The sequence below is a fragment of the Dromiciops gliroides genome, chromosome 1, assembly GCF_019393635.1.
Source record: "Dromiciops gliroides isolate mDroGli1 chromosome 1, mDroGli1.pri, whole genome shotgun sequence".
In the NCBI taxonomy this organism is placed as follows: Eukaryota; Metazoa; Chordata; class Mammalia; order Microbiotheria; family Microbiotheriidae; genus Dromiciops; species Dromiciops gliroides.
The window spans coordinates 501,596,633-501,609,161 of NC_057861.1; the positions used below are offsets into that span (position 1 = coordinate 501,596,633).

General features: G+C 43.7%; 1 protein-coding gene across 1 annotated transcript in view; it reads right to left on the minus strand.

Annotated features, from left to right (window-relative positions):
* UBE2R2 (ubiquitin conjugating enzyme E2 R2) overlaps window positions 1-8,269 on the minus strand; it is a 116,676-nt gene extending 108,407 nt beyond the window's left edge. Inside the window, exon 1 of the mRNA XM_043988470.1 lies at window positions 7,668-8,269. Coding sequence (XP_043844405.1) covers window positions 7,668-7,844 — 177 coding nt within the window. The 5' untranslated portion in view covers window positions 7,845-8,269. The remainder of the gene's footprint in view (window positions 1-7,667) is intronic.
* Window positions 8,270-12,529: the final 4,260 nt, after the last annotated feature.

Sequence of the window (12,529 nt, forward strand, 5' to 3'; positions counted from 1 at the left end):
ACACAGGTAGGAAGGTGAAGAGCTGGGATTCCAAACTTATGTTATCTGAAATCAACTAATCTTACTCATAGATTCATTTCAATTCAACAAATGTTTGTTGAGAACCTACAATGTACTCCAGAGCATGGTGCTGGCATATAAGATATAATTTTTGTATAAAAAGATATTTTAAAGTTTTTACATGATTAATGATTGTTCTATTTTTTGAGTGTGTATTATAAGATGCATTTTCACTAGCAAGTTTTTAGATAAATTATAGCTCCCAAGAAAATACCATACTCATTAATATTTATTTTTTTGGGAAAAGAACCAGAGTATATAATATTGTGGTCTTCAGATATTAAAAATGTGTATAGGTGAAATAGCATTAAAATTTACATTGTTAGCGGCTGACTTGATCAACAAATTATTTTCTTAGTAACAAAATAGAATCCTCATTTGCTCCACAGTAACAGGTTCAGGTTACTCTGTGGTAAATGCCAAAAGTCTACTTTGCCACTTATGCATGGTCACCCCCTAGAAAAAAACAAGCAAAAAAATTCAAATCATCAGTCAATGAGACATGAGTCAGAAAAAAACAAGTTAAAAGAAAAAAATCTAAGATAAACAGGAATATTTTAAGCATATAAAAATCAATCAATAAACATTTAAGTGTATACTATGTGGCAGGCATTATGCTAAGCCTTGGGGATACAAAGAAGGGCTTAAGACAGTTCCTGCTGTCAAGAAGCTTACAATCTAATGGAGGAGACAATAATACATTATATATACAGGATAAATAAGAAAATAATTAACAGAGGGAAGGCACTAGAAATGAGAAGGGTTGGGAAAGACTGGCTATAAAAGATGGATTTTAGTTGGGACTTAAAAGAAGTCAGAGAAGCCAGTAGGCGGAATTGAGAAGGGAAAGTATTCCAAGCATGGGGGAACAGCCAGAGAAAATGCCTACAGTAGAGAGATAGAGTATATCTTGAGTGTGGAACTGCAGAGACAGTATCACCAGCTCATAGAGACTGTAGCAGGGAGTAAAGTGTACAAAGGCTGAAAAAATATAGTCTCAAGTTATCAAATACACATACTAAGCCATTTAACCTCCAAGAAGCACTGGAAACAATATATCACAATGTACCTATGAGGACAATAGACCACTGTTGAAAAGGCTTTGTATAATGTAATGGGGGAAAACTCCCACTAATACTATATTTGGAGTTAAGAGGACCTGGGTTCAAATCTTAGCTCTGCCATTTACTATATCTATGACCTTGGGAAAGTCACTTCACCTGTAAGGCTTCAGTTTCCTCATATATAAAAATGAGAAAGCAGAACCAACCCTCTAAGTTCCTCTTCCAGTTCTAAAACAGCAAACCTATGATTTTTCCATCTCTAAACTCTATAATCCTAGATATTTAATAATGAAAAGGGCCTGAGCAATTAACATGTTAGAAAGTTGCATTCTGAAGTAAAAGAATGACTAGAAGTTCCATTGTCCTTAAGAAAGCATTACTGGGGGGGGGGGAAGAAAGTATTACTGGGGGGGGGGGCAGCTAGATGGCACAGTGGTTAAAGCACCAGCCCTGGATTCAGAAGGACCTGAGTTCAAATTTGACCTCAGACACTTGACACTAGCTGTGTGACCCTGGGCAAGTCACTTAACCCCAATTGCCTGCAAAACAAACAAACAAAAAACCCAAGAAAGAATTACACGGGGCAGCTAGATGGCGCATTGGATAGAGTACCAGCCCTGGAATCAGAAGTACACGAGTTCAAATCCAACCTCAGACACTTAACATTTACTAGCTGTGTGACCCTGGGCAAGTCACTTAACCCCAACTGCCTCACACACAAAAAGAAAGCATTATTCGGGGCAGCTAGGTGGCGCAGTGGATAGAGCACTGGCCCTGGAGTCAGGAGTACTTGAGTTCAAATCCAGCCTCAGACACTTGACACTTACTAGCTGTGTGACCCTGGGCAAGTCACTTAACCCCAATTGCCTCACTAAAAAAAAAAAAAGAGAGAGAGAAAAAAAAAAGAAAGCATTATTCCAAGGGGCAGCTAGGTGGTGCAGTGGATAAAGCACTGGCCCTGGATTCAGGAGTACCTAAGTTCAAATCCGACCTCAGACACTTGACACTCACTAGCTCTGTGACTCTGGGCAAGTCACTTAACCCCAGTTGCCTCACCAAAAAAAACGAAAAAAGAAAGCATTACTCCAATTAAAGGCAAAATAATTTTAATTTTAAAATATACAGAGACACAGTCTAATGGTCTGATAAAGGAGCAAACAATGGAATGACAGGGAAAACTCCAATCACAACGGACAATACCTCTAATAGAGAGCACTAAACACTGTAACGAGTAGAATGACGCCACCTGCTGGAGAGGAAAGCTCCGCCATGAGAAGGCATCTGAGGGCAAGCCATGCAGCTTTCCTTGGCGTCAGGAAGTGACAGTTGCTCATGGGTACTGTCAATCAAGGCTACCAGCCAATTAGCTTGAAGATGTGTGTTCCAGTGAAGAGGATGTTCCCAGTTTCACAAGAGGCTTGTGGGATGAAGGAGGTGTGGCTCACTCTATTTCACGAGGACTCTGGTGGAGAGTGGAGCTAAAATGCATGTTCCCTGAGATAGATAGATGTAGGCATCTAGGCCTCTTTCTCTCTTCACCAAATTCTTATTCTCCTTAATAAATGCTTAAAAGTCTAAACTCTTGTTAAAGCTTTTTATTGGCGACCACTCATTAGATATTTTTTTGGTTTTGTTTTTAGGCAATAGGGGTTAAGTGACTTGCCCACGGTCACACAGCTAGTAAGTGTCAAGTGTCAAGTGTCTGAGGCCGGATTTGAATTCAGGTACTCCTGAATCCAGGGCTGGTGCTTTAACCACCTCGCCATCTAGCTGCCCCCTTGATTAGATATTTTAGACAGACAAGCTAGAATTTTAGCCCCTTACAACACCTACTAAGATACAAAAGAGGTGAAACAGAAAACAATGGTATGTGAACTCTTATCATTAATTGTTTATTGTCTCTTTTCAAAAAATAATGGGCCTAGCAGGTTAAGAAAATTAATGGGAGGAAACAGATTAGGCAGAAAGAAAAAAGAAAAAAACAGAAACCATCACCATCTCTAGAATGTTAAAGATTTCTGTCCTTAAAGGGATTATAGTGTAGAAGGGTGTGTGTGTGTGTGTGTGTGTGTGTGTGTGTGAGAGAGAGTGAGACAGAGACAGAGAGAAAGAGACCACAAGAGAGTGCACTATAATGTACAACATATGAAAACTACTTTGGCATTATACAACAGTGCCATGAAAAACATAAGGGGAAACATTAGAGTGATATCTGGCTGTGGAGAGCTTTAAAAGTCAATTTTCACTTTACTCAAAAGGCAAACAGCATACATATGACCAAACACATTGCATAAGGTCATTCTAGTAGCAGTACGAAAGATGGATTGGAAGTGAGAAGTGTAGGCAGGAAAACCTATGAGCAGAGTATTCCAATCATCCAAATGTCCAAATGTGTGGTAGATGTGGAAAATAGGAAGAATGATTCCAGAGATGTTGCCCAGGATGTAATTAAGAGTGCTTGGGGGGGGGGGGGGCAGCTAGGTGGCTCAGTGGATAAAGCACTGGCCCTGGATTCAGGAGTTCCTGAGTTCAAATCCGGCCTCAGACACTTGACACTTACTGGCTGTGTGACCCTGGGCAAGTCACTTAACCCCACTGCCCCATAAAAAAAAAAGAGTGCTTGGGGGGAAGCTAGGTGGCGCAGTGGATAGAGCACCAGCCCTGGAGTCAGGAGTACCTGAGTTCAAATCCGGCCTCAGACACTTAACACTTACTAGCTGTGTGACCCTGGGCAAGTCACTTAACCCCAAATGCCTCACTAAAAAAAAAAAAAAAAAAGAGTACTTGTTGTATTGGGCAGCTAGGTGGCACAGTGGATAAAGCACTGGCCCTGGATTCAGGAGGACCTGAGTTCAAATCCAGCCTCAGACACTTGGCACTTACCAGCTATGTGACCCTGGACAAGTCACTTAACCCTCATTGCCCCGCCAAAAAAAAAAAAAAAGAGCATTATTTATGGGGCAGCTAGGTGGCGCAGTGGATAGAGCACCGCAGGCCCTGGATTCAGGAGGACCTGAGTTCGAATCCAACCTCAGACACTAACACTTGCTAGCTGTGTGACCTCAGGCAAGACACTTAACACCAACTGCCTCACCCCCCCCCCCAAAAAGAGCACTTGATCTGAATATAAGTAAGGGACAAGTAGAGATAAAAATAACATTACCCCCTCAGGGTATTAAACATGGAGACTAGGTGAAAAGTGATATAGTAGTCAGAAATAGCAAAGTCAGAGAAGTTTAGAGGAAAAGATGATCAGCTCAATTTTAGACATGTTGGAATGTAAGGTATCAATGGGATATCCAAGTGGAGATGTCCTGAAGGCATCTTATGATATGAATCATCTTAAGTACAAATTTAGACTTGGGACACTCATCTTCTTAAAGGTGGTAGTTGAAGTTTTGAGAATATAGTCTCCAAAGAAAAGAATATGGACAAGGACAGACCCATGAAGAAACTTAAAAATAAAAGCAGTAAGAAAACACTCAGAATGTTAAGAGTTGGAAAGATTCTCAGATCATGTAGTCCAGTCTCCTATCTTTAAAGATGAGGAAACTGACATGTTAACATTTACTTCAAAATATAAGGACTGGGACTTAAAGACTCAGAAAAATGTTTTATTGAATGTCAACTTTAGAATAACATGCCCGGGGGCAGCCAGGTGGTGCAGTGGATAAGAGCACCAGTCCTGGATTCAGGAGTACCTGAGTTCAAATCCAGTCTCAGACACTTAACACTTACTAGCTGTGTGACCCTGGGCAAGTCACTTAACCCCCAATTGCCTCACCAAAAAAAAATTTTGTTTTAATTTAAAAATTAGAATAACATGCCCCAAAATTATAGAATTTATTTTTAAGTATTGAAATCAAAGAATTAAGAACTTAGTTCACTAAGTTTATGCTCCATAGAACACACTCTAACTCTTCTCTGCTTTTTAACTTCCTATCTTGGTTATGTATTTGGAAATAATATAATTTATAATAATAATTACATTTATATAGCATTGAGGTTTCCAAAGTGTTTTCCTCCCAACAACCTTGTGACATCAAGTATTATTATCCCCATTTGAGGAAGCTAAAGCTAAGTAAAATTAAATGACTTGCCCAAAGTCACACAACCATATGTTCAGAGCCATAATTCTCCACTGGCAATTCTCCACTAATGCTCTTTACACTTTCTTTTAATGTCAGCGTTTTATTTCCATGCAAGAATAGTTCAAAAGCTGTATTAGGATGAAAAAATTCTAACCAACTTCCATATATAGATGACTTTAAAATTTTCCTGTACCATAAACTATAGCAAAAATAGGATAAACTTTATTTTACTCCTATTCCATTAGGTTATTCTGTAGAACTTTAAAAAGTATTTGATTAGAAAATTTACACTACAGATAAAGATCTTTCTACATGTTGTCCTAGAATCCACATTGATTACTAGGGTTAAAAATGTTATGGAAGAAATGAGTGGCGGTTAAAAGAACTATGAAATAAGTTAAATAAGTACAACAGACTAGGTATACAGTGATTACAAAAGAAAATTTAGAGGTAAATTCTCCTGCAAATAGTTTTCATTGATTAAGTTTTGTTTTAGAAATTGCCTAAATTCATACTAACTTCAAAAAGTAACAAAAAGGGTTATTGTACCAACAGTGGATGATACTCATGAACTAATTTGTCTACAGTCCAATAGACCCCACCACAATATAAGATGTATAACCTTATCCATTTTTATTTTTGACAGATAGCTATACATTCCGTATTTAGATATTCGTAAATATCTACATCTATGTGGTAGACAAAATTGACACTTCCAAACAAATGAAACACAGGACAGATAGTAGTAATAAATTACTTACAATACTTTTGACAATGTGCTATTTATTACTACCAGTGACTCTTTATATGAAATTTTAACATCTCCACCCCACCTCCTTCAAAATCATTCCTGCAAGGCTGACCTAGTTACAAGCTTGAAACTGGGGCTACTACCTTGAAGGAAAATAAAGGTTAAGTAATTGGGTAGTCCTAAAAATATACATCACACCTGCATGACTAAGATACTGATTTGAAACTTGTGCCAAAATATCCTCTCCCTTCAAAACAATATAACCTGAAAAATGACTCACAGGATCATGTCACCAAACAAAACAAAAATGGATTCTCAGGTACTTGCTTCACAGTTGTTTCACTGACCTTCTTCCCCACTCTAAACCCCAAAAGCAATAATAAGTCTATCTTTAACTGCTCATGCAAAAAGTCAAAGAAAAACTCAAAAGTTCCTGACTTTCTCTTGGGGCATTCTTGAAACAAGCTAGTAAATAAAGCATATTAAAACTAACTTCCATAATATGGAAAATTAGACCTATGCCTTTTTATTTGAATAAAGAGCTAGCATGGTCATTCTAGCCACCCCTACCTCAGATCCCACCCCTTTTCAATGATCCAGACATTTCATTTGCTACAGCTAGTCATCTGAGCAAAAGGTCTCGATTCCATCTCCCTAAAATGGGAATCTTTCTTCCTCCCTCTATGACACTCAACAATACTCTGGGAAGCCTTCTCTACCTGCTTAAGAAGTCATAGGGGTTGTTGTGAGGCTCAATGGAGAATACATGTCAAAAGTGCCTTTGCAAACCTTAAAATACTATATAAATGCTGGCATTATTTTTAGTTACTATTAAAATGCAAGTTGTTGGCTTGTGGCTGGAGTGGACAAAAGACACTAGGGGAAAGGCTTTGCAAAAGTTAAAGTACTATTTACAAAGTATTTTTATTCATCCCATCAATTAAATAGGGAACGGTAAAGGAAGGGAAAATGAGATTTTCCAACAAGATTGTGATTGGAAGACTTAGTTACCCCTTTTCCTCCCCCACACCTATGGCTTTCCTCATCTACCCTCATCATCCATGGAAGGAATGCACTAAACAGGCCCAACAAACTCCCTGCCAGGCCTCTGGGTAGAGCCCCAGAGGATAGGATGACAGGCCAGTACCTTTCTCCACCAACCCCCTGGGTGGAGAGCGGGGGGGGGGGGGGAGGGGGTTGTTAGTGAAAAAGGTGCACGAACTCCATAGGGGTTCACCCCACGGTCTCCAAGCAATCTCCAGGTTAGGGAGAGAGTCTTGCTCGACTGGGGTGGAATGATTGATTAGGGAAGATGTCCCAGAAGATGCACAACACACAAAACCCTCTCCGACCCCCGGACCGAGAAGGGTCCGACTTCCCTCTCTTGGTCACTAGACTTTCCCCGGACGGCCTGCCTCCGAGGAGGGAGAAAGAGAGCAGGGTGAACGAGGCCTTCTTTCTTCCCTGCCTCCCGGGTTCGCGGGCCGGGGACAGGAGCAGCAGGGCCTCCCGCACACCCACCCCTAGGACCGGCATATGGGGGCTGGAGCCAAAACCAAAGCCGGTGGGGGAGGGGGGAAGGAAGGAAGGGGTGTACGTACACACACACACACACACACACACACACACACACACACACGCGTACACACTCACACGCACACACGCGCGGGGCGACCCCGGGGGAGCGAGGGATGGCTGTACCTTGAAGTAGCCGCCCTCGTAGAGCGTGTTGGGGGGCCCGAAGATGGCCACCTCCCAGTTGTAGAGGTCGGACTCGTCCACCAGGGTGATCCGGAAGCCCTCCACCGGCTCCTCCTGCAGGGATTTGAGCTCCAGCATCAGGGCTTTCTGCGAGCTGGTCATCTGCTGCTGGGCCATGGCAGCGGCGGCGGCGGCGGAGGCGGCGGCGGCGGCGGCGGCGAGGGCTAGGGCCGGGCCGCCGGGCCCCTCTCCAGTCCCCGAGGCCCCGGCTCCCACACAGGCCTCGCTCTCCTCCCCACCGGCCGCGGCGGCTCCTCAGGACTGCGGCGGGGCGGGGGAGGGGACGGGAGAGGCCTCCTCACAGGTGTGTGTGTGGGTGAGTGTGTGTGTGAGTGTGTGTGTGAGTGTGTGTGTGAGTGAGTGTTGTGCTGGGGGTGTGGGGGGGGAGGTGGGGGAGGAATCGCTCCCTTTCCGGGGCCTCCCCCCCCCAGGGGGGGGGCCTCTGCGGGAGGAGGTGGAGAACGAGGAGGAGGAGGAGGAGGAGGAAGAGGAGGAAGAGGAAGAGGAAGGCACAGGAAGGGGGAGGAGGGGGGAGACAGGGCCCAGCACCGCCGCACTCTTTTCTCTCTTCTCCTCTCTCCTCTTTCCCTCTCTCTCGCGCGCTCTTTTTCTTCCTTCTCTGTCACTCTCTCTCTGTCACTCTGTCACTCTCCCTCTGTCACTCTGTCACTCTCCCCTCTCCCTCTCCTCGGGGGCTGGAGGAGGGCGCGAGGCACCCAAGAAGGGGGAGGGGACGGCGACGGGGGTACGCGTGAGGGTCTCGCGGCGGCGGCGGCTCTGCAGGGGGGAGGGGCGGGGAGGGAGAGGGTCTCGCGCGCCGCGGGAGAAAGAAAGGGGAGGGGGAGGGGGCAGCCGCGCGCGCGCGCGCGTGTCGGCGGCGGTGGTGGTAGTGGTGGTGGTGGTGCTGGCGGTGGTGGTAGGGTGGTAGGGTGGGAGGGGGGCGGCTCTCCTCAGCGGCGGGGCGCGCGCGCGCCCCCTCCCTCCGCCTCCTCCTCCTCCTCCTCCCCCCGCCGTCTCCTCCTCCTCCTCTTCCAGTCACCAGCTCCTCTCTCGCCGGCCACTTGGGCCCTTTGTGACGCCAGCAGAGCACCCTGACCTCAGCGCGCTCAGTTCCAGGGGCGGTGGCAGCCCCGCCAGCTGTTTCCTCCCTCCTCATCCCGTTCCCGCCCCTTGCTCCTCCCACTTTTCCTTCCCTCCGCCTCCACCCTTAAAGGAATAGTTTCAGGCTTTGCTTTTGTGGGTGGAGGAAGGGGTAAGAGGGATTTCCTTCCCTCCCCTTTTCCCCCAATCCTTGTGTGTACTGCGGGAGTGGAGCCCAGCGGAGCGGGGTACGGGACTGGCTAAGAAAGGAATAGGAGAGTATGTTTGTATGATCCTCTTCTGAGGAGGAGAGAGGAAGAGGTCTCGAGAAGTGAGTGGGGATCTCCTGCTGTCCCTGTACTTATGCGGGATGGACCTTTGAGATGTAGGAGAGCGAAGGCAGGAATGGGGGAGGTTGGAAATGTGCGCTTACCCCTCTTTTTGCCCACTCTGGCGGGGGGGGGGGGGGCTCGGATTGGCTGATTGCTTGCAGAATTGAATAGGAACTTCACCGCTGGAAAGGCGGGGCTCCTTTGGAAAGGGATACACTGTAGATATAAATATATTAATAGGTGACCTCTGGGTGTTCCATCCGACTAGGAAAGGGGCCATCCGGGGGATGCCTGGAGTAGAGCTGACCTAGAAGGGTTCAAGAGCAAGATAAAGAGAAGAACCAAGAGGAAAGTAGGGTAAGAATGGTTGACCCCCATGAGTCTCCTAAAAGACCTCATGAGAGATTTCTGGATGATAGAGACTTGAACTCGCCTTTCCAAACTGTACGGATTGGGATCCCTGGAGTAAGCTGCCTAAAGTTTCTGAAGATATAAGAGCAAGCCTGAGTATGCAGATAACTGAGGGGAACTCTAGCTGAGGGCTTGTGATATGATTGGTGTCAGAAACTTTGAAGGCGGATGTAGTGTATACTTAGTGGGAAGGGACCTTCGAGAGCCTAGGTGAGAAGAAAGGCCCAATGCTCAGTCCTTCCTTTCCTTTTCAGTCATATGAACTCCTTACCCACTCAAAAGAATTTCAAGGGAGAAGTTACTTGTCGGTGCTCACACAGCTAAGTAGCCCGTCCATAATTGGATCACGGGTCTGATTCTCAGTTCATAGTACCAGTGATTGTCCTTTAGTGGATCCTGAGTCCCTTGCGAATTTTTGAAATTATCCAAGGAGTCTGAGCTAAAAATTACTTAATGGCACCTTTAAGCAGTAATTACCCTGGGAGTTCACAATACATTTTTTTTATTGGCTGTCGAAAGGGGTTCACAGAACAGCAACAAAAGCTGAGAACCACTGCACTACACCATTCTGCCTGTTCCATTTGTCCTTTGGGAATAGAGGAGCTTGAACTAGGGTCTGTCTGTGAGCTTAGGTTGGTTTGGTTTGGTTTTTTTTTTTATTTGATTTTAATTTATTGGGGGCAGTTAGGTGGCACAGTAAATAGAGCACCAGCCCTGGAGTCAGGAGGACCTGAGTTAAAATCTGAGCTCAGACACTTGACACTTACTAGCTGTGTGACCCTGGGCAAGTCACTTAACCCCAACTGCCTCACACTCCCCCCCCAAAAAAAAAATTTTGATAACTATTTCAACCTAATTGATTTCCTTAGTAGTCCTATTTCATATTTTAAAACAATTCTAAGGAGTCCATAGGCTTCACAGACTGCCACAGGGAGCCATGACCTTAAAAAAAAAAAAAAGGTTAAGGGTACAGTGGAGAAAGCACCAGCCCTGGATTCAGGAGGACCTGAGCTCAAGATCAGCCTCAGACCCTTGACACTTACCAGCTGTGTGACCCTGGGCAAGTCACCGAATCCTCATTGCCCCACAAAAAAATAAAATAAAATAAACTGATATGAAATAAAAATTCGAATAAATGAATAAATAAAAAAATCCAAATTTTAAAAAAAAGGTTAAAAACCCCTGTTTTAAAAACCAAACAATAGTACCTCCACACCCAAAACTCAAACAGGATTACCAGCAGAATAGAAACAGTCACCCTCAACTAGCTTTTGTTATTGTTATTATGCTCAATTTTTTTCCAGGTATGACCACAGACAGACTATACCAGAACAGGTCATTTGTTATAAATGACCTAAGAATATAGACTTAATATGTGGCAGTCAACTATAAACTATGGTCTAAGTTAGCTCTGGACAAACATGGACCCAAGTTTACATTTCAGAGGCTGTTCAATAATACCATGGGATATGGCTTCTACCTTGAATTTCCCCTGTAAACACCATAATGTTTGGAGGAAAAGCTCTGTACTAAGTGCTGGGGATAAAAATAGAGATAAAAACTCTTGCCCTCAAGGAGTTTACATTCTAATGGAGGAAATGACAAATAGGGAAGTAGATTATTGTCTGGAATTCACAAAGATGGTAAATGAAACCAAGGCAATGGTAGAATTAATTTGTTGATAGTTCTCAGAGCAAGAGGAGAAAGGACAGAGTAACAGATAAGAAAGAATAGCCAGAGTGAGGATGAGGATGCATGGTCTCTAGGATTGAAGGACAAAATGGCTTAGCTTTTTTTAAGTTTTTTTTTTTAGTGAGGCAATTGGGGTTAAGTGACTTGCCCAGGGTCACACAGCTAGTTAAATGTTAAGTGTCTAAGGCCGAATTTGAACTCAGGTCCTCCTGACTCCAGGGCCGGTGCTCTATCCACTGTGCCACCTAGCTGCCCCAATAGCTTAGCTTTTAAACACAGGCAAGGTCTTTGGAGGATGGAAAAATCGGATTAATTTCTAGCTTTCATCTAAGTATCCTCAAAATATAGAACAAGGCTATTAATACAAGAAAGAATCACAGAAAGTATTCCCTTTTTGCACTTAATAGTATTTTTTCCAATTACATGTAAATATAGTTTTCAGCATTCATTTTTGTAAGATTTTGAGTTCCAAATTTTTCTCCTTCCCATCCCCCTCCCCAAGACAGCAAACAACCCGATATAGGTTATACTTGTACAATCATATTAAACAAATTTCCACAGTAGTCATGTTGTAAAAGAAGAATCATTACAAAATGGAAAAACCATGAGAAAGAAAAAAAAACAACAACAAAAGTGAAAATAGTATGCTTTGATCTGCATTTAGACCCCATAGGTTTTTCTCTGAATGTGGAGAACATTTTCCATCATGAGTCTTTACACGGAAAATATTCTTAACCAAGATCATAGAAAGTCAAGAATACTCTGCTGATAGGTCTGCCCTTCCAAGAGCTTTACATTAATTCCTGACCCCTAAACACTACCCCAAGTTTGAGAGGGAAAACAAGGTCAATAGAAAGCCAACTTCATCCCCTGGACCTCTTTAGTCCATATCACTCAAAATATCAGTGATGAGCAAGGTAGATGTTTGCTGTTCCTCAACTCTAGCTATTATATCCATTTCAATTTAGTAAGTACTCTTCTGTCACTGTCATCTGCTTATTTTAGCCACCCAGGCCTTTCTCCAACTCTTTTAGAATGAGACAGACCAAGCCAATATACCTCTGGGCTAGTCCATACAGCTTTAGTTTTCCCACAGCACTACCGCCCATAAAGACACTACTTAGGCATCCATAAAAATCTCCTATCTCAACTAAAGGTCCTAGTCTGCACTCCTACCTAAGTTAGAGCAACTGAATTCTACTTACCCTTTCTCTATCTCAGGCTACATACATACAGTGTAACCCTCATACTGAGGTTGAAAATAAACACTGAAATCCCCTTTCATCT